At 39.3% G+C, this 22,683-nt stretch overlaps 2 protein-coding genes across 2 annotated transcripts in view; one reads left to right on the top strand and one right to left on the bottom strand.

Annotated features, from left to right (window-relative positions):
• The first annotated feature begins 322 nt into the window (after positions 1-322).
• On the top strand, positions 323-15,714 carry LOC118338763 (ly6/PLAUR domain-containing protein 1-like). The gene is made up of 3 exons (XM_035676076.1): positions 323-446; positions 2,238-2,369; positions 15,449-15,714. The coding sequence occupies exons 1-3, from the start codon at positions 398-400 to the stop codon at positions 15,691-15,693; spliced, it is 426 nt and encodes a 141-aa protein (XP_035531969.1). The 5' UTR covers positions 323-397; the 3' UTR covers positions 15,694-15,714.
• A 26-nt stretch (positions 15,715-15,740) lies between these two features.
• Positions 15,741-22,683, bottom strand: part of gpr39 (G protein-coupled receptor 39) — a 34,783-nt gene continuing 27,840 nt past the window's right edge. The window contains exon 2 of the mRNA XM_035676075.1: positions 15,741-18,822. Within this exon, the coding sequence (XP_035531968.1) occupies positions 18,323-18,822 (500 nt within the window). The 3' untranslated portion in view covers positions 15,741-18,322. The remainder of the gene's footprint in view (positions 18,823-22,683) is intronic.

Here is a 22,683-nt window from a genome sequence, read left to right as displayed (position 1 = left end):
TTTCAGTTTATTAATATTTTGATATATTTTTTCCTTCTTTATGAAACTTTATTGATCCCCATGGTGAAATCAGTTCCTTGCAGCAGCAAATTGAATGAGATTCAACACGAAATTCATAAATATAAAATAAAATGCCCATTATAAATAAAAAGAATAACAGAATAAACCAGGTTGAACGTCCCTCGGCATCGTTGTCAAAACACTGACTTTCTAATCACGTGGTAGACATACAATCGCGCACAAGTGTGTGCGTGCGTCAGCGGCGGATAAGAGAGGTGAAGCATCGCAGGAGGTGTCAGGCTCACCATGCCCGGCTGCCAGCTGCTCTGTCTCTGCGCCTCAGACCCGGAGAACATCCGTCTCTCATGTTTGAGCTCAGAGTGTCAGTAAGCGGACCATGCGGCTGTTCACCGTCTCAACTTTGCTCCTGTTCTTCTGCAGCTCAGGTATGGACACACACAGCTTCTCTCTCTCAGCACTTCACGGGATTAAAGGCGACTTTTAGGCTTTCGTTTCACACTAAAACTTCCAAACCCGCTTATCTTTTTCCTTTTGGAGATGGAGCGCAGTGGGAGACGCAGCGCGCACCGCTTGGAGCGATCAGCGCTCATCCAACGTTGTCTTTGTTTAAAGTTGAGCAGGTTTCTCATTTTGGCTCGTCATTTTGACGATGGAAAGATGCATGTATTTGGATGTACTTAGTTTAAAGTATCGGGTGCCACACCTTTACTACTGACATATGACAGAATAGTCTCTTAAAGCTCGCTGGAGCACTGCGCTCCTGTGCGTCTGAAACGATGCAGGTAAGTTTAAAGCCTGCTGATCAACACTGCAGAGCTCAGTATGACTCCTCTTTAAACTAACTGTGAAATATCTCCCTGAATTTGACCTCTGCTTAATCTCCTACAATGTTCCGCAGTAATCGCAGTGGCACAGTGAAGAGAGAACTCTGCTGCTTATGGAATTTATTTCTTTAGCAGTGGTGGGAGAGGAATAAAAGTACATGTACAACAATGTTAAAATACTACATTACAAATGTAAGTCATGTAAAAAAGATATAATATTTCATTCTGAAATGGGGGTAGATGCATTACATTAAGTGAGATAAAACAGTATAGAAAATGTTTTAGTTACAGTCCACCACTTATTATTATATTTATCCATAACTTCCACGTTTCATAAACCTAAACTATACATTACATATTAACTGGTTGTTGATAAATGCATCACTGCACATTACAAGTCTAAGTTTTACTGATGTTGGTAAAATCTGAGGTTTGATCATCATGTGCATAACATCTCATCCTGCTGCCCCTTTTCAGCACAGTGCGTGCTGCAGAAGCATTTACTTCTGCAGCAAATGCAACATTCACTCTCATTAAGACCCTTGATATGATCTTGGAAGTCTCTTTTATGAAAAGATGGACTATTTCTCTGTACTGAGAGATGCTTGGACCTGGCCACTCGCAGTTACTGTACCATAAATACTGTGCATGCTATGATTTAGCAACATTAACATCAAAAGCCGAAATGCTTTAAATGTCACTTTAGTTGGAACAAAATAATGGGTCAAAATGGGAATTCAATATGAGCTAAAGGCATTTCTAGTGGTGCGTGGAAAACTGTTTACCACTCTGAATAAATTAATACTTTGAAGGACAATCAATGAAGCAAGTTTGCCATAAACAAGTTAGTTTTACAACAGAAAGTGAAATATCAATTCGTTTAAAGCAAGACATGATGAAATGTTGCAACATGCCACTAAAATAAATATACCACCAGAAACTCAAAAGCAGATAAATAATTGAGTGTGTCTGTCATATCAATTTGAAATGGTTCGAGTGCAAGAAACCAGAAGTCAGAAATTTCACCAAAATGAAACAGAATTTCACTTTGAAATGAACCTCTCTCAATATTTTTTATTTTTTTTATTCATGATACTAGAGAAAATAAATTGAGTATGTAAATGAAAAAGAGCATGTGTTATGGTTGATGGTGGAGGCAATGCAACCAGCTCAGATGAAAATCATATATTGGAAATTGATAGATTTAATAATTTACCGTGTGTGTGTGTGCAGGCTGACTTACTTTTGGGGACACAATTCAGACTAAAGACCAACTTGGAAATTGTTGAGTCAGTGGTTAGGGTTAGGGTTAGTCAAAAAGTAGTTATGGTTAAGTCTTCAGGAAATTAATGAATGTAAACGACCCCAAAAGTGTGCGTGTGTGTGTTGCAGGGCTGGCTCTGCAGATTCAGTGCTACCAGTGTGAGGAGATGACACACGACTGCTCCACACCAGAGTTCATCGTCAACTGCACAGTGAACGTGCAGGACATGTGCCAGAAGGAGGTTTTGGTGAAAGATGATGGTAAGTCACATCTCTAGGATTGTTTGTTCCTTCTCTCTACTGTTACAAATATCTTCATCTCTGCTTATTTTTTCTGTCTGGATATCTCAGAGCAGAACAGACAGATTGGCCTTAATCCAAGAACATTGGATTAGATCTTGGTGGTGATTTGAATTTGGGATTTTTGAATTGAGGAAATGAATCTGAAGAGTATGCATTAAATAAATATAGCTTCAAACTAAACTGATAGTGATGTTTGTATGTGGAAAATGGGGCAGTGTTGTACTTGTACATTCATCTTTGTGAGCACACTTTTAGAAAGTGAGCACCTTTTAGTCAGTCCTCAGTTCTTCAAAGGTCTGTTTGAGTTTGGGTTCAAACTTGGTTATAACGAGGGACTTGTCACTTGATTGGCGTTTACAGCTGCCAATAGCACTGAGAGTGTGATACACCCCCACTGCTATGCAGCTAGTGCTATGAGCTAGCATCAGCGTCTACTTTCCAGTGCAAACAGCTGGGTTAGGGTTAGACCATCTTTTATATGTCGATGAGCCAGACCCAAGATTGAACACAAGCTCCAAGACCGACAGTGCCAGTGCAACATGGAAAACAGGGGACCGAGGTGGTTTTCTTGCCAGATTTGGCTCCTGGATAACAGCAGTTCGCTACTTCTTTCCACCAGAAAGCTCTGTAAATGACATTGGTACTGTAACATTATTCTCTGTTGGTCTTGGAAGCTGTTCGATCCCCATTTGGTCCGGCTGCTGAGCCCGGTTCCGTAACCCACTAATGGTAGATACAGTTAGCTCTAACTACTTGTTAAAGTAGCTCACCGCTAATTAACTGCTGCTATCAGTCCATCAGGAAACTCAGTTCAAGCTGAGCAGTCAGAGGACATCCAGAAAAAAAATGTTCTCCATCAAATATGATCCAGTTTCACCAAAATCAGTGAAAGAAGTAACGCTTTTGTACAGTAATCAGTGAGGCACAGACTTGTATCATACATTTACAACAATTAGATTTAGGCTAATGGTTGGGGTTAGGGATTTAGTTGTGAAGGTTAGGGTAAGAAACTGAGGAATGCATTATGTCAAGAGTCCTCACAAAGATAGAAGTACAAGGTTTTGTGTTTGTGGGCATGATTAGTTTGTATTCTGCAATCACAGCATCAGGGTGTGCATTGTATTGCTCAGGCAGTTGTATTTTCTGAATCAATGGATGTTGTCATGTTTCTCAACAAAAAGACAGCAAGGAAAATGCTGCTGTTTATATTGCTGGCATGTTTGAAGTATCTGTTAACACAAAAAATCAGCACAAAGAGGGAGAGCTCTCCAGCATACTCAGCCAGAAGACAGGCTCTCTGTTGTGTGCTGATCTAAGGCCAGCAGGGCAGACCCTTCAGTGCTCTATAACTATCATTAGAGGATGAAAGTCTTAGCTGTATGTCAGTATTTGAAACAGAAGTCATGGATATAAACTATTCCATTTCCTTTCGAAGAGAAAATGTATCAGATCATACTGTGCGTACAATTGCAGGTATGTGTCCTTTGTGTGTGTTCATGTCCTTACAAAAACCTCAAATCCTGTCCAGCCCAGCCAGTGAAATAGAGTAACATCACAGTTTGAGGTAATGTAGAAACAGTGTCACCATTACCGCACTGCAGGGAGGTCATATTCTTGGTATGTTTTCAGGAATTTCTGGGATTTTAGTAACATACGGGCATTATATTACAGTTAAATTCTAGTTATTTCACTAGCAATAATCAATAATTTGATACTAACAATGGACTAAATCAAATGTAAAATGGGTTGCTTGTGGTGACTCACAGTTCATTTCCAGTTCCCATCAGATCTACAGAGCTTTTTTGTGACTTTCAGCTCATTGTTTTGGTTTTTACGGCCGGCAACTTTATTGTTGTACACTTCTCATTAACCTAATTTCTCTAAACTCTGAAAATATAGTAATAAAATATTGTAACACTAGACAGACAAAGTTAGCAACTAGCTGTTGAACATAGATGATTTAGCAGCAAGAATTAAATATTTTTACTTAATGTTTTTTTTTTACAGCAAAACAGCTAAAAGAAACCTGAATATTGTAATTGCACTGAACTGTGTGATAGCACGTTAGCCATAACAACTTTATATGACTATAACACGTCAATGTTGTGTTTTCATCTTGTTATGGTGTTCCCAAGTGACCAAAAAGTCAATTAATGCGGTCTGAAATGTGACTTAAAAATTTGAAAGAAATTTTGATAACAGAACATTTTGATCTGCTGATGGCGCTATGTGAAAAGTCAGGGGATCACCAAGGTCAGTAGGATTCATCCTCTGGGTACAATGAATGTCTGGCCAGCTGATATTGCTATTGCTTTCTAAGAGCCACAATGAATACAGGCTGATACAACTTTGGATATCAGTCGGGCTCTGGAAAGACAACCACAACCAAACTGAACAGATTCCAAATCCAAAAATTCCAGCTCATTCTCATTTCCGGGGCATCAAACACCAGCGTTTTGTCACGCCCCTGGGCATCTCACAGATGCACAAGTTTAGCGTTTGTATAAGACACATGGTATTCAACTCTAGTGTTTAAATGGATGGACAATCTGAAAAGAGAATGTGTTTGTTTGTGTTTGGATATTTAAGACATTTATGTAAGTGAATTGTCCTTTGCTACTTAAGCTCAAAGTGTTAAGCACAATGAAGCAATGAGCACCTGTCCAGTCTGGCTGTGGGAAGTTAATTATCTACCTGAGGTGTTGTTCTGTTTCATATTGAGCTTCTTTGCAACTGTTCAAGACAGAGTCGAGAAAGAAAAAAACAGCACCATTTGTTGTAGATTATAGAGTGCAGAGGCGATGTTTGAATGGTTTGCAAGGCCAAATCCTCTGTGTGAAAGATTTAGAATAGACATATGGTACAGTAATTACTTTCCTATATTTGAAAAACAACATCATTAACTGCTTATTAGCTGCTGTCTTTTACATTCATTCAGTCACATTGCTTTTGTTTAGTGCACATAAGTTCATCTTATTCGGTAAAGATCTATAACCTCTATGCATCCAGGTTGGAATATGGAGAAAATCTGAAGCTTAATGTTAACAGATTTTTAAGTATGGGGTATTCAGCGTCTGCATGTGCCTTTTTAGTGAAGAATAATGTGCCTCTGCTGTGTTTATGTGCCTCTTTGCTGTAGGTTGTAAGAACTGAGACACTAAAGGTCACTCTTATGCCCGGGGTCTACTTCGTTTTCACACCCAGCAAAAATGTCCTTCCCTTCTCTCTACTGCTGATGAGCAAAAGCAATAAGCTCCTGTCTTTGGAAATGTGGTTCCCAATCCAAAAGGGCAGGCACCGGCTCTATGGAGTCGACAGTTCTTTAATAAGAAAATTTCCGCATGAATGCTCATGTACATCCCAGCCTTTATCTCCCAGTGTTATCGTTATTGCTGCTCTGCATGAAAAGGAGGGCTTAGAAATTCAACTGACCACACCTTATCGCTGTTTGAAATGCAATAGATACATTCACAATTGCACTGCCACCTCTGTGCAATGTGCTTAAGTGATAAGAATAAAAATCAGTGGGGCTGTTGGATTCTTTCTAAGTATACTTGCCCTATGATTGCCGCTATAAGCCTGTGACTTTGCATATAGTAGCCCTGTAATGTAGATGTAAAGGAAGAAGAACATACTGTATTTTCTGTCTCCTTGCTTAAAGATTAGTCCTTCTGCATGCTGGAGGGCGTTATACAATCCATCTCCCTCAACTGAGCTCTCCAGCTGAGAAATGGGCTGGCTGGAAGAACGTTGAGGTGTCGCTCAAGAGTGAAAATCCTCCAAGAGTAGAGAGACACACATGCACAACCTCCACTCAGATCATGGCTACTTTTTCAGCCGGGCAGCATAAAATAAGCCTGGCTTCCTATCCAAGCACATCTTCTATTACTATCATCATCAGTCCCCTCTGATTATGTCTGGAGAAATTACAAAAGAGTGTGCTTTTACCTCGCTGACGACCGTTCCTCTCCCAGTGTCTTTAAAGGAGGGATGATTGCCACGCTCCAGCAGGCCATCTCTCATTTCAATGTCCTCTGCCCTTCTTTTTTAGATGAGGGGTAGTAAGATGTACTGTGATGAGGGATGTGAAATTGGCCTCCCTTCAATTTCTCAGAGGTAATTTTCAAGGGACAGTGACTAAATTAATGTAATAACACACAAACACACACCAAAAAAGCACGAGTTTGCTGTAATCATTTTGCAGCTTATATTGTATAATATTTTTATGTTTGCAATGGATCAAATGACGTGTGATGTGTGTATGTGTGTATGTGTGTCATGCCACAGATAATTATACCTCAACTCTGCAGCTTCCCACAGCACAATGAAGAGTTTTAGAGTCTTTCAGCTCATTTTTTGGGTTTTTCTAGCCCACAAATGTACTGTTTGCTTCAGTCTCACAGCTCCCCTCAACTGCATCAGAACATAGCATCAGTTATATCAGAACTGGAGAGTATTTCTTCATTGACAGGAGAGCAAAGAACGGCACTGAAGGCTTCTCTCAATGGAAAAGATGCTTTTGCTCTTCTCCTGACTGGCTTTGGTAAAAGATTTGGGTTTGTTAATCTGATTGGTTGAAGTTTGCTCATGGTAGACAGTGATAGATGGTGACAAACCATCTGGCGCAGTCAGGTTAAGCAGCAACATCATCACAAGCACTGTCCCAGAATGTTATGGTAAGGAAGCAAAGGAAAACACACAGTTAGTTAGATCGACGATTAACTGGAGAGAACTCTACCTCCTTGAGCAGCAAGAGCAACGCTATCTGATATCTTCATGATTCTATAGTGAACCAACTGCCTGTCCCCCAAACACTGCCTTACATAAATGTTTGACGTCATACAGATGAGTATGCCACAGCTGCTGTCTGTCATTGCAGTCTCTTCCACGGTTTGTTTTCACACTGAAAATGTTAAATCGCCACAGTATGCACGGTGGCAGCGCACTGAGTGGAGCATCGATGATGAGACAAACGTAATGATTCCCCCTCGGATTCCTCTGAAAGGCAGCTGTCAATCAAACAATAGTGGTTGATGTGTCAGCACAACATGTGTTGGAGGGGGTGTTGATGAAAATAGATAAATAGCATCTTACAAGCTGAGCAGAAAATTATATTGTTTGTCGTTGTTGTGAAGTTCTCTCTTTAGATAAAGCAGACGTGAGGATGAGTAAAGTGAGTTGGCCTCGAGTTTGATTTAACCGCCTGAAACTGCTGCATCTTATCTCTAAATAGACATTGAACCAGTGCCCTCGATACAGCAAAGACACCCCAGCAACCTAACACTGAAATTGTTCAGTCGCTTACATGAGTAGACTACCAACAATAATATTTTTGACATAATAAGATAAGAAGAAGTCAGGAGCGGAAGAGAAGTTACCACCATAGACCGGATCCTCACTTTTCTGGATGTTGTTTATCTAGAGTTGTCAAATGCCAAAATTAATGGGGCTTGTGAGACTAGTTTATACACTTGGCGCTTTGCGGCCGATTCTCTAAAATGTATTATTCAGCACATTCTCATCACACTTATAATGATCCAAACCTCCAAAGACTTCTCTGCATCTTATTAGCACCACGTTGTCCAAACATTTTTTACTGATGAGCACTAAAAACTGTATTACGGCATTATCGTAAACTACAAAAATATATCTGTACTCTAGCATTTAAATCTATAATAAGACTAAATAGAAACATAACTTTAGCTTAGCCCACTATTGAAAATATACATTAATCCTTGTTTTAACTTAGGTACATTTATTTGATCTTCTAATGTTGTTTAAGTCTTACATAGTTCAAAGATGGTAATAGCATAGTCACTCGGCCGGTTCCAATTATGTTAGACTTTGTTCCAGCTGTTACAAAACTGCTGGTCACTCTGCTCCTTATGTTAAACAGTCAGAGAGGATGAAGACGAGCGGCAGGCTGCACACTCGTGTCTTCCCCGACTTCATGGCTTATCTAAATTAGCTTTTGCTATTCACAAAAGTTAATTTACTGTATCAGGTGAAAAGGAAATGAGAATGTGTTTAGTCACAGTAGTTTGCATTCATTTGGCTAAATTGAGGGACAGTGCATGGCTGCTGAAGTTTGTTTGATTTTGTGATTTGGATTGCTGTGTTTATGTAAAGGAGTGTTTCATGGACTTTGCTCCAGATGTAAAGTTTCTTCAAAAATCATAGTGAAACTATTTCAACTTGGAATAAATTACACGGTTAGGTAAAGTCAACTGACTTCTTATGAAAGTTTTAAGTCTGTTGCACCTGTAACCACAATCAGCAGGGATGTCACAATGTACCAACCACACCCTGAGTACACTCCTACATCACTGCGGCAGCAAGGTGAGAACTTCAACCACTTGATGTCAGACATGGTTAAGATTTTATTGAATATTCTAATTAACATGCTATTTTATTTTCTAATTAATTTCTTTTTTGCAGACAAACCGTCTATCACAGGCAAACTTCAACCAATCAGATGAATTAACTTTATAACGTAGTCAAACTCTTAGTGAAGCCAGTCCGGAGAAGAGAGAAAACAACTTTTCAATGGAGAAAATCCTTCAGTGCTGTTTTTCACCATTCTTTAAATTAAGTACTTCTATCCAGTTCTGGTACAACTGATGCTAGCAGCATCTACACTAATTGTTGTTTTCAAGCAAACAGTCACTACACACACATCCAGCGTTAAACCACCTGTAGCTCATGTCGTAGCTGACAGTAGTTCCTTAAAGGATGCTGATTGGTCCGATACCACTGAGGTTGGACCTAAGCCTGGTAAGATGGATTCATCCGTGATTTCCCAAGTCCAGCTGCCTTTCAAGGTTAACTGTTAAAACCAGTGGAGTTGGTCGGACGTGTATTTAGAATAAAGCTGCAGTCACATTTAAAATGGTGAAATGTTGAGGCAAAAATAGATACGTTAAAATGGAATCACTGTCAGTAGATTCACTTGCAGGATTAAAGCAAATCCATATGAATCTTTAGGGTTGTGTTCAATTTTGTTCATTTTACACAAATGAAGGGCTGTTGACCAAGATCCAGCTGTCCTGACAGTGCTGACCTTTGAACGAACGGAGAGCCGGAAAATCTAAAACTGAATAAACAAATTATAACTCACCAAAACTTCTCTTTCCATTGTTCCAAAAATCCTTAATTCACCATGTTCTCCGTCTTCACATAGCCAAAAGTTGGTTGCTGCTATTTTAATGTTTTGAATATCATCAATATGACCTTTAAATAAAGGATCTGAATATTTATTCCAACACTTTCAATTTCAGATAAGTTGAGAATTTCCTCATAAGAAGAGGTTGTACTCCAGTAACTTCCTCCGTTCCCTTTATGGGTTTGTGTAATGTAATTGTGCTGTGGCAGTTGCAAATCAATGCATTCCCAAGTACAAAGTTCATAACTTTTATTTCTTGATTGATGAAATTCATATTTCTATCACTAAAAAAGCTGCTATTAATTTATAGTGTCCCCACTGACCATTTATCTGGATGACATCTTTATGTGGACTCATATACCAACTGCCCTCTAATTTCACTGCTTAGTCAGATTTGATTTAGATGGATAATGAACTGCACAGAGCAGACTGATACATGTCTAACAGTTGATTTTTTTCTTGTGTCAGTCACTGTTAGGAGTGTTGCTTTATTTAAAAGCAAGATACAAAATTATTTGGTGTTGAACAAATTATGTTTTCTACTGTCTTTTAAACTGGCATAAACAAACATTTTTTAACAATTAGGAACATAATGCTTGTGTCAGCACTATTCTGAGCTTTATCAAAACCACAGAAGTTCAGCAAGTGTCAATGACTGCTTGATTTATTTGGTTAAAATCTAATTTAGAGGAGCAATCAAAGGTTCTCCAGACATCTGGACATATTGGACTGCTCACTCTATTTTGTGCAGCCGACCGTGATGATTCTCATTAGACTAGTGTGCAAGTTCTCTCAGCGCTGGAAACTTGATAAGAAATTTCGCCCTTTTCCCCATAAATTAATTCAACAGCATAATTTAGATTGAAGTGCTGAATCTCAGAATTCCCACGCACAAATGAAATTAAATCGCCCTCAAGCGCTTCAAACATGATAAAGTGAGTGTTTCCCCTGTTGTGCTGTCTCAGATTCATTATGGTGATATTTGCTCAATAAATGTGGTACAACACTGCGTCTCTTCTCAATGCTCATAATAGACACATATGGAATTTAATCACCATGTATCAGAGTGTATGATGTTTGTGTGTATTTCTCCTGAATTTAAATTACAACAGTTCCTCCTGGCAATGCATCTCAAAGTAATTAATCAAATATTAGACAATTATAATATAGTAATTATTGAGTTGTAAAAGAACCTTCTGTGACCTGTAATAGACTATTTTTTCAAAAACTTCAACCTTTCCATTAATTAGGTTGTCGGAAAAACATACGATAACCAAAATAAATGTGCTGCAATGTTGTCAGCGTGTTCTCCTCAGTTGGTATAAAGTGCTCCAACAGCAGCAGGGTGAGGCGTTGCCTGAGCTCCTTCTCACAGTTCTAGCATTGTATTTAAAGTGCTGCACTGTCTTGACACATTAATCTGCCACAACAGCTACAGTCTATTTGTGGATGTGCTGTGAAAGTTTCACTTTGGTGGTACAGTGTTATTTTTAGTGTACACCCTTTGGAGGAGGGGGGACATTATAATCAGAATTTAGGGATGCACAATATAGATTTATGTTCAACCAGTATAATAACTAATAATTACCTGCTTTTTATGGCCGATACCAATAAGATAACCAATAATTTTGCATTTTTGTCTTTTAAAAAGAAGTTCATAACCTGTAGTTTTTACACACCTGAGGGTAAGAAAGGCTGAGATGTAGTGAGCAAAGATTGATGATTTAATGTGTCATAGCTTTGTTCTAACCAAATCTAACTGACCTCACTATTGTTAACAATAAATTAACGACAGTTCTGAATCTTCAGATGTTTTTATTGTAGAGTTCATCATAAAACTTTAAACACATTTGGGCTTTCATAGAACATAAAGTCTATCAATCATTTTGCATAAGAATACCAAATAAATTATTATTATTATAATTATCAACTGATAAAATAAATACAATTAATTTCCTATTATCGGACAATAATTTATCTGTCTCGATAATTATCAAGCATCCCTATTAAAATGAAAAGTAAACTATCAGAGATCAATCACTTTACAACAAGAATTTAACATAATTTTAAAATCTTGTTAAAGAGGTACTCCACAGTTAAACGTGTTGAGCTGTAAAATAATTTAATGGCAGTAATGTGATGAAAGACAATATTTAGTGTTAATATTGACATCCATACCGGAGTTATACAAATCTGCATTTGATGGCTTGAAATGGGCTTAAAACGGCATCTACTATTTTAAATCACTGTTAACCCGAGCTGCTCCTTTTCAAATGTATCCTGATCGAGACGCATCATTCACAGGAGATTATGCTAGCTTTTGGGAACCCTCTACTTAGTATTTTTCTATTTTGTTCACAATGGTTTGGACTTGTGCTTTAGAAGCTGTAGAAGCACCCGGACATTATTTCCCCTGATGATGATCACTCTGGTCGATGTTGAGGCCACGCCCCTAAAGTCACTGTCCTTTGCTGGTCTCTGATGCATTTTTAAAATTTGCTGAGAGGGAGCAGAACTGAGGGGTGTAGCTGCATTTTAAATGATCAGTTGTAGCATTGGATGAATATGTAATATAGCATCAGTTGCTATGTCAGAGACAGTGTTTGCACTTTAAAGTGTCAGTAGGTTAGAGATGAAATCAGAGTTTGTGATATCACCCACTCTGATTTGAACATTTTGCACAAAACACACTAATATAATAACCTGAGAAGGTCTGGAAAAAAAGGAAAGTCCAATTATTCAAAAACTATGAAAGGTAGAAAACTTCTGAAGCTGAACTATATACGCTGAACTAATATGATAAAACACAAGGAGTGGTGACTGGTTAAAAGTTTAAAAGTTTTAAATTAAGTTTCTAGTTGAAAGTATTAATGACTTTGAAGAAGTTGAAAATGTGTGTGCATCGCTGAGGGTGAGCACACTAATAAATAGCCCATGTGATTGGTAAGTGATTGTTTGAGGGGAGAAAAGCCATCAAATCTGTATTCTCTGTCAGTGACATTCCCACTTTTACTACACCTCATTTTCCACTGACTGCCCGTGTTATCGGCTCTCGCTATTTTCCAATTACAGCTTGAGATAAAAACCAACAGATTATGCAGCCATTTACGACCTGGATTTTCTTACTTTGAGTTATTTCACATATTTGTCCCACGGGTTTCTTTTTGAATTGAATATCATCGGCCTTTCAAAGGTTTGAGTGGAAGTGTCTGCTGTCCTTTAAGACAGCTAAAATGAGAAATATAAACACAGTGTGAGTCAGGTTTTAATCTCCAGGCTTTGCAACATTTCACACTGTGTTTCCTCTGGATTACTCAACACCTTGTGGGACCTCCACTGATATTTGCAGTATGTAAGACATGGGAGGATGCACAAATTAAATGAACATGCAGTTCTTAGGGTGTATCTGTTGCACTTGGGTGGGGAAAGGAGTAACACGTTACAAAAAGGTTATTGGAAGTTCATGTGCTCATATCTAAATTTCTTTGGAGTGAAATGTTAAGTTCTCACTCTCACAAACAACTTTGACATGTTGCAACAAGATTTTAAAAGGTAAATAAATGCTTTATATGGTGCAAAATAAAAAAGAGAAAGAGAAATTCTGAACTGAACTGGTCACAGCTGAGGGTCTCCTCTTAATTCCTCGGCTCCCTAACCAAACTTCATTGTGATGAGGATTATAGCTGGTGGAGATAAGTCAAGACGGATGCTTTTCAGAGGAGCTTTGAAAAATGAAATGCAGTCACTGGAAATGTCTCTAAATATAGTTTTTGGAGTGTTTGGGGATTTATCTTTAACCAAAATGCACAGAACCTTCACTTTCATGTGTGCACAGATTTACTGTAAATAGGACAGAGCTCGGTTGGTGTCAGTGGGGAAAACTTTCAATCATTAAATTTTTATTCACAAAAACTAAGCCTCGAGGTGTTGGAGCTCTTCATGGGCACAGATGGCTGCACAATACGTGATCTAAAAAGGTTTACAAATGAATGTGTAAGGATCAACTCAGGAACTGATTGGAAATTGATAGATAGCTATAGTGGTTGCTGATAACTCTGAATCAAGCATGATATGCTTGAGACAGACTGCAAGATACTGAGTTAATAAAGTGTCTGAAGGGAATGCAAATAAGTCTAACCACTAGAAACCATGAAGCCCAGAATATGAATACCTGAGGCTAAACTTCTGTATCTCCAATCATAAAACACATCAGCTAATTACCAACAACTGTACAATGTTAGGAACGGGCATTGCTGCCGGGATGATGATGCCTGCTTCTGTGAGGATCAGATTATTGGATTTCTATCAGAGTTGTAGGAGCGCTCATAGGTTACACCACTTCTTTGTTTTATTTTGAAGGACGTCATTGTGCGGAAAAAGGAAAACAGACGTAATTGTATCTTGACATGATATAATAGACCTTTTTCCCTAGGGCTGCCTAGGGTTTCCTAGTCACCAATAGCAAATAGTCGACTAGTTGTTGCATAATTATAATATTAATTGAACTATTTAAATATACATATTTAATATAAATATACATAACAGCTGCCAGTTAAATGGTAACAGGTAAAAGCAGTAATGTCTCTGAATGTGAATCGTAAATCTGAATTTTGGGGAGAAAGGACACAATTAACAATTTCGTGCGGGAGAAGCAGACGCAGTAGAATCGACTAACGGTTAAGTCGACTATTAGGGGCAGCCCTATTTTTCACGGCCACCTTTTTGTCATGAAATAGTAGGGTAAACACAGGTGTTACCACTGACACTTGTTAAGGTCCTGTTCACCTTCTGCTCAACACCTTCACCACCAACTGCAATCATTAATGTTATTTCACCTTTCTGTGCAGTAACATGTCAAAATGTCAGCTGTGAAAAATTAAAAAAGGTGCACTACCATCTTCGTAGGTGCCTGGTGCCTTGTCTGAACTGATCACTTGTGAAACATCTCTACAGAATTTTAACCCCTTTCTAAGCTTCTGTTAAACTACTCCTACAATTAAAATGCTGGATTTTAAAACAGTCTTCCCTGTTAAATTGAAAACAACATAGATATGATGCAGGTGTTCATCTTATATTCGATTCCCTTACATGTATTTTTACATTACATTATCTACGCCTGTGAGTACACATTGTGTGCTTTAACAGAGTAAAACACTGGAAGGTCCAATGTTGTGACAGTTCATATGGGGAGAAACCTGCTACCTGTGCAGCTGACAGCTATGTATTTTAGGTTAGCAGTTCTGCTGCTGGTTGATTGACTGCTGGCATCTCTCACACTGCTACCTCAGTATTTCACATGCTGCAGTTTCTCTGGCTTGTATGAGTAACCGTCTAATGTATTTCTCTGCTAGACTATATTGTTCTCCTTCAGCCCGTCTTTGAAAGCGCATTCAAGTGCCACTCTCACCCCATTGAGAAGTCATTGTGAGGTCCATGCTGGAACTACTAAAACTCACTGTGCTGCTAGTTGTCATTGCAGGCTCTATTGGGATAATGGTTATCTTTAAAAGGTCCTTTGGATATGTATATAAACAGTGTTAAGAGGTCACACCCACTGAGTGCAACGGATAAAAAGCACAAAAGGCTGCAGTTTTCCTCATTCATGGACTATTACACTGGACACTGACAGTGACAATTTTATGCAAATCTTATAGACAGAGGACACAAAGTGTTGTGACGGCAAAATGAGCATTAGTCCAGTTATACACAGATGTTGAGATGTTTCCCTTTAAGTTGGGTTCCCCTTGATGAAAGAATAGATCCTATTTATTTTGAATTACTTGCCCCAATCTCATTGTTTCTGTCTTTGTTCCCTCTCACACTCCCTAATCCTCTAATTATGAGACTAATGCGTCCATTTCTGTGCTTACTTCAGGGATACACTACCGCAAGTCTTGCGCCTCGTCAGGAGCCTGTCTGATCGCTTCTTCTGGCTACCAGCAGTTCTGCACCGGCAAGCTCAACTCGGTGTGCATCACCTGCTGTAACACACCGCTGTGTAATGGACCACGCCAGAAGAAACGACCCCAACCGTCGGCTGCCAATACTCTGACCACGCCGCAGCTCTCCTCCCTGTTTTCTCTCTACATCCTCCTCCTACTGTCCTCCACCCTGTGCTGACAGACCTTCACACTGAGTTAAGATGTGTATTGAAACTACTGACAGTGGAGACAACATGAACTGGAACTGTAATAACTGAGACAGTGATGAATTCATAAATGTATTATTCTTTAAGGCGTGTGAAAGCTTTGTACAGTATTTGTTCTCTTGACTCACTGGCTTTCTGTCGCAGCTTGCCTCCAAAAAACCCCATACACCACTGGGAACATTTTATCATCACATGTGTCATGTCACAAACATGATCATGATGCAGCTTCAAGGGGAGCTGGGAAAGGTGAGATGGAGGACAGTGCCGTGGATGAAACAGCTTCTGGCTATTTCGTTGGGCAGCAGGTGGCTCGCTCTCATCTGTCTTATTTACTCACACTACAAGGTCAAAATGAGACAGGAAAGATAGTAAGTTCAGATCCATCATTTATTTTTTGAGCCTAAGCTCTCCAGAATAAATAACTCTGGTTTATTCTAAATCAATACTGTTACCTGGAACAATCATTTTGCTGTATTTATGAACTGAAAAAGACAATGTTATTGACAATGGTTTTGTTGAAAGGAGTCTGGGGAGAAAAGTGCAGTCAGGAAAAAAGGTATCGGATCAAGAAAGATATATGTGCCACTGATAATATTAAAGACAGCTATACAGCCCTCAAGCCTTTCACAGGTACAATATCATTGTATCACAGTGACAGCCAATGACACACAGTGGAAGCCATTAAAAAGTTCAGCTTTTATCCTGAAACTTTCCTCCACTATTTCTTTAATTGCTGTCTGCTCACAAAAAAGAAATGTAGAGCATGTTGAAATACACAAACCTGTTTCAGACTAACCAGTCTTCATTGTATCTCTGATGACTAAAGTTCGCATTGAGGTCGAACAGCAGCAGTGCAGTGCGTGGACTGCGCCAAAGTGTTTTACCCAACAGTCACTGTAGAAAGAGACTTTATGGCACTGAAAGTAGTTCTAAAGTTATCCTTTAAGTAATGCTAGTTACCAATGATCAGGGAGTATGTTGTATGGTATAGCATCGGTATGCATACGTTGACAGAGATTATATCAGAGCCAAATATATTATGACACAAAGTAATGTGAGGAGCTAAACTTTCAAGAAGTTGGTGATGTCTATCAAAATGTGATATTCAGTTGCTTTAAGAGTTCTTAGTTTGGAGATTTGACCTGAATCTTAAAGGTTCCCCGTGGAGTTTACTTACAGAAATGTTAAGATTCTGAGTTATTCTCAAAACAGCATCGTATGTGCCCTTGAAGTCTAACATACAGATTGAATGATATTTTTCTTTCTTATAAAACATTTGCAAAAAATTTTGTTCTTTAGATTTTGGGACCCGCATTGCTTACATTCATGTTTACATCAGCTAGCAGTCTTCTTCTTCCCTATCTTTGCTCATGCATTGCTAAGCTTTTTGTGGCTTTAGTGTCACCTGCTGTCAGTGAGTGGAATAGCAAGAAGCCGAGAGACGCCATATAGCTTGTATGTCAGGGATATATTAACAGAACTGAATACCTACTTGATGTTTAAGTGACAGCGCCCTCTAGCAGCTGTAATGACAGGAGTAAACAAGGAAATGTTGTTTTCAAGGTTGGTTTCTTTCAACCATGATCATGAAAATGTCTAACCTTAACTACATGTTTATTACTGTAACCACGTCGAAAAAGGTCCACAATGTACCCCTAACCTTAACAAAGTGTTTATTTATAATCAAAAACATGATATTATATGTCTTAACCAACTAAACCGTAACCATAGTGCTGTCACATCATGAAACTGATTTATTTTTACAACAGTGATTTGGAACAGTTTTGAAAGGCACTGACAAATGATGGGGTGTGTAAGAAAAGAAAATGCGCCTATGTGTCATTACATAGACCACAGGGCATGAACAACCAACGTCTGATTTAGAGAACTTATTCATTATTCAGTCATATTGTCCCTCAGTCAAGTGTCTAACACACGAACTCTCCGACAACAAGAGGCAGGATATGACTAATACTTTATTTGATATGTCAGTTAACATCAACCTCATGTACATGGGGACATTTACGTCATCTGGATACTGATTAGTTATTCACTTGAGGCACAGATAAAGACAGAAGATCTGAAACTACAAAGTTATTTGAGGGTGTTTGTGACAATTAATGTCTTTTTGGGCCAGTGCATGTCAAATGACCTGCTGTTCCAACTGAGGCCGCCACTCCAAAATCACCTTCCGGCTCAGTGCTGTTGTACTACACATTTGCAGTTCTGCCCTCTGCAGAACTAAAGCACAAGAAGTACATTAAAACAGTGCTCCATAGCACTGCTAGTGGCCAAATACTCCACTGGGTACCTTTACCTTAAATCAAGCTGTGGGGTCTTCATGCTTAACTGAACATTTGAGCTTTGTATAATCATTTTCTGACTTGATAATTCATATTCCATTAAATGTCTCTTTGGGGAGTCCCATCAAACTTGCTATTGTGCCAAATTTTCAGCTGAGCTTGATCTGTCAGTCAAATTTCTGACCTACTTTGTACTGTGTTTTCTGTGTATAAGGAATATCTCTGTATTTGTTTCTGATGGCACAGCACAAGCATCCTTGGTTTGTTTTCACTGTGTTGCATTAAATTGTACAGCACATTATACTTCAGTCTCTGATTGTACATCTGTTTTTCTTTTGAGATTTGAATCCGACTCTTCAGTCAGGCTGAGAGACATTTGAGTATCAGAAGCTATTCCAGAGTCACTTTGCTGAAAGGTTGTAAAGGTTTGAGGGGTGTTCTCTTGTGCAATGCTGGATTGGTTAGCCTTGTTGCGACGCAATGACTTCATCAGTAGGGGCCGGAAGGACTGTGCAGAGGCAGCGTGGGAGTTCCGCACGGTCCGCTTGTTGATGTGTTCGATGGTGAGGTGGCACCGCAGCACCTGGACAAAAACCTCCCTGAACTGTCTGGAGGACAGGTTGTAGAGGAACGGGTTGAGGACAGAGCTGAGGTAAAAGAAGGTGTCGGCCACAGGGTGGAGAGTTGCGTAGGTCCGGAAGAAGGAAATAGTCCAGTGTGACTTGGGCACGGCAGCAGTCATAAGACGACGAATCTGGTTGGGAAGCCAGAACACCATCAAGGATCCCACAATGAGACCTGAGGAAAAGTCAGAAACAAAGTCAGAATCACAAAAAAAGACCAAAATACCACTCTCACGTCTGTACACACAATATAAAGTTAGAGCAGGAGATGGTTAGCTTAGCTTCTGAAGACTGGAAGCAGAGAAACAACTAGTTTAGCTCTGTCTAACAAAACACACACAAAAACAGCATGTTGTTCTAAGGTGGGTTCTGTGCCAGACTATTTTTTGTCTGGGTGCAGTGACTTCCTGGAGTTGTCACCAAGAGGTTATAGCCTTTCAACCAGAAGACCGGGGTTTGCATGAAATGATGTGAAACCAAAAGTAGGCTATACGTTGAGTTATTTTAAGTTTTGTGTCATCAAGTGATTATGTAACATAATGTAGTTATTTTAACCTAATTATGTTTACGTAAACCTAACCAAACTGTGATGTTTCACAACGCTAACGACGTATTAAAAAAGGATTTTTGGCAGCCTGTTGCATCTCATACAGTCATTAAAGAGTGCTATGTGTGTCTTTGTGTGTGATGACCTGAGCTGAGAACTGGTTGGAGGTAACCACTGTAGATTAAACAAACGTTTTAACTACTGAGCTTTCGATAGAATAGGCTAGCTGTTTCGGCAGTCTTTGTGCTAAGCTACAATAACGTATCCTGGCTGTAGCTTCATATTTAGCATACAAACACAAGAGTGGTATCAATCTTGTCATCTAACTCTCAGCACATAACCGAATAACATTTTTTTTCCCCAAAATGTCAAACTATTTATCCCATAAGGAAGCGATGCAAGAAACAACACACTTTTATTGGAAGGTTACAGTTATGCTCTAGTTGTCTCTCAAAAAACAACTTAGCAAGCAGGTAGAAGTCATGACACATGATGGTGACATTGACCTCTACATTCAGTACTTAACAATGCAAGTCCAGTTTACCTGTTTGCTTTCTCACCTGCAGCCTGGTTAATGTTTTGCAAGTCACTGTGAACTCAACTTGTGGGAGAAGAGCTGATAGGGCTGATAGTAATGACCATTGCACAGACATTGCACAGTACTGCTTCTGTCACATCATCTGATATCAGAAAGGTGCCAAAGTCTGTTTGGCTTTGAACATCATCAATTATCGCTTACTACACCGGGCCATCAGTTCACCACAGTGTTTTCTCCCCCCAGATTAATTTCATGTAATCTTTAATAGGGTGCTGTATGAACTCCCCACAACTCTAAACCTTCTGCATAATGACACCCAATTGTACTTGAAGTCTTGACGCCAGTTTCCTCCAAACTGTTCTCTTCTATCAATAAACTGTCAGAGCCCAGTGAAGCACACAGCATCCCTCTTTCCCTTTAGGGGGAAGTAGACAGGCTGATCTAAATGGACATGATTGAAATCAGGCTCATCACACCCAATCTATTCCTACTGCAGGTGCTCCAAACAAGTGCCTTCATGTGTACCTTGGAGTACGATTTTACCACTGATTCACAAATTGAAACCCAGTGCGTTGACCTCCAGGACACAGGACGGCGTCTCTGACTTATCTCATCTGTCATGTCTGAGTCATGTGCTGACTCTTTGGAAGGACTAACACATCCTCATTCTCTAATCTGGTGTTTTTCCGTTTCTCCTGCAGTGTTTTTAAATGGGAACAGACCAAACAGCCTTTCAACATTCACAAAATGATCTGACTCGAGACATCTCTTCCTGCTGTGGAACACAGATATCAACAAACTTATTTAGACTACACCGACCGAGACTGCTGAGGGAATTATTTATCCCAGAGAAAAACAAGTGTCAAGCTCTCTTCACAAATAACCAAATGTAGGAGGTAAAAATTCCTCTTAATGTTTGTTTACATGTAGACTATATACTAGTGTTTGTTATTATTCATAGGCACCTGCATAGAGATTTTGGTTCAGGTGTTTCTGTTCAGTTTGATTCTCACTTCATGCTAATCTGAAGCATCAGCAAGCTTTGATCAATGCAGCTCTGAGTTTTTTAAAGATGTAAGAGACAGTATTCGAGGCCACGTTACTACTGACAACACCAAGCACGTCCTTACTAATTTTGTGGAAATTTGTGGATTTCTAGGGGTTTGTGATGTTTTTGCAGACTTTTTTAGGACTTAAAAGTGCAACAAATACTGGGGGTCATGAACATTGCAGTGCTGTTTGATCAACATAATGCTGTCCTTGCCGCAAAACATTGGAGCCCTGAATAAAGAGTGCCTCTGGGTTGTTTTTAATCAGTTTGAATAGATCTACCACATTGGCAAACCAAAAACACAAGTTGCAGTCGTGGTAGATATGTTTTTTACAGCATGGCTCGGTCAGTCTATCGACCAGTTTTGTGCAGCAATATCTCCCAACAGCTGTCTACAGATTAAAGACATTCATGATCCACAGAGGATGTATCCTTGAGGTTTTCAGCAGAGGGAGAGGCGTGAGGTGAAAGAGACACATGCATGCCGCTGTTTTAAAACCAAGTGGGCCACTGATTTGGCTGACATTAACAAACAGACAGCTGAGCAGCAGTATCACAGCAGTGGCTGTGATACACAGCCCATGGAGGCAATTAAGGTACTTTAAAACCCCTTAGCCTCTCATTGACCCAATTTACATGAAAATTGGTACTTCTAAGTCATAACTCAGTCTGAACACACAGACATGATACACATATTTTTAGATTCAGTGTGACTTGATATCATTAATCTGCTTAGAGAAAATGACCAGGACTTTCCTGAAAATCATCACTTTCTAAGTTTTCTTCAGAATTCAAAATTTTTTTCAAAAAATGTCCCTCATTCTTTTGTATTACTAGTTTAATTTCCCTTTTCCCAATTCCTTTTAGCTGAATGTCTAAATTCAGGATCATTCACCTGTTGCACTGTGGGGGACTGACTCCTAAATAATGACTGTAAATAATGACCCTTTCTTTAAGGCATAAGAGAGGTGGGGAACTGGACACTCACTCTGATCCTTTCCTCAGCTCAGTTCAGACCTCACTTTAGCGGATATTGTCAGCCAGGAACTCTTTAGGCCATCTTAAGATTTATTGGCTGTCTTTTTTGTTTTCTAACTGAAAGTGATTTTGAGCATTCTGAAACTGAAACCCATTTTGAGTGAATATTAAAAGAACTCCTTTCCACTAGGTTACCCGCATCAGGGCGGATCTTCAGGGCCATTCATGCAAGATCTGTGCCTGTGTAACGATTACCTGCTGCCTGCAGTTGTCTCGATTTTGACAGACTTCTAGAGCCACCATGAGGTTTACGTTTGAACATGTCATCATGTGGGTACATTGCAAACACAGCTGCAGTGTGGGGCCAGAGGCCAGTCGATCAGCCTGCCAATGTGACGCAAACCTGCTGGCTGTTAGGACATATCGGCCAGAGCGATGCATGCTGTTGCTTAGCAGGATCACTCGCCTCAATATCACAGATCTGGCTTTGCCAAATGTTTTTTTTTTAACAATGGAAACAAGAGGTAAATGGAAGGACATTGATCTCTACAAACATCATCTGCTCTGCTCCAATATGCACAGTTGTGTCTGTACTGACAAAAATAGACCTCAGACCTTTCTGTGCTCTGACATTAAAACTGTCAACTACATTATTTATTATTGAATATTTGTAATCTTGCAAGATTGCCTTTATTTCCACTTTCCAATAATTAATTAGATCCCAAATTCACTTTGTCAGTACATCAGGTGTTGGCATTCAGTAACTAAAAATGTCACATACTGGAAGTGAAGAAGAAAACTGTTTTATTGATCTGACAGGCTTCATTATATCTGACTGATTTTTACACTTCATATTAGATGCGAGCCCTAATAGTTTCTGACTTTCAGTATCATTCCATTAAAACCCACTGAGCACAGAAGA

Source organism: Morone saxatilis, unplaced genomic scaffold (genome assembly GCF_004916995.1).
Source record: "Morone saxatilis isolate NCDOM2014 unplaced genomic scaffold, NCSU_SB_2.0 Contig5, whole genome shotgun sequence".
Lineage (NCBI taxonomy): Eukaryota > Metazoa > Chordata > Actinopteri > Moronidae > Morone > Morone saxatilis.
This window is presented reverse-complemented; position numbering and strand designations above follow the sequence as displayed.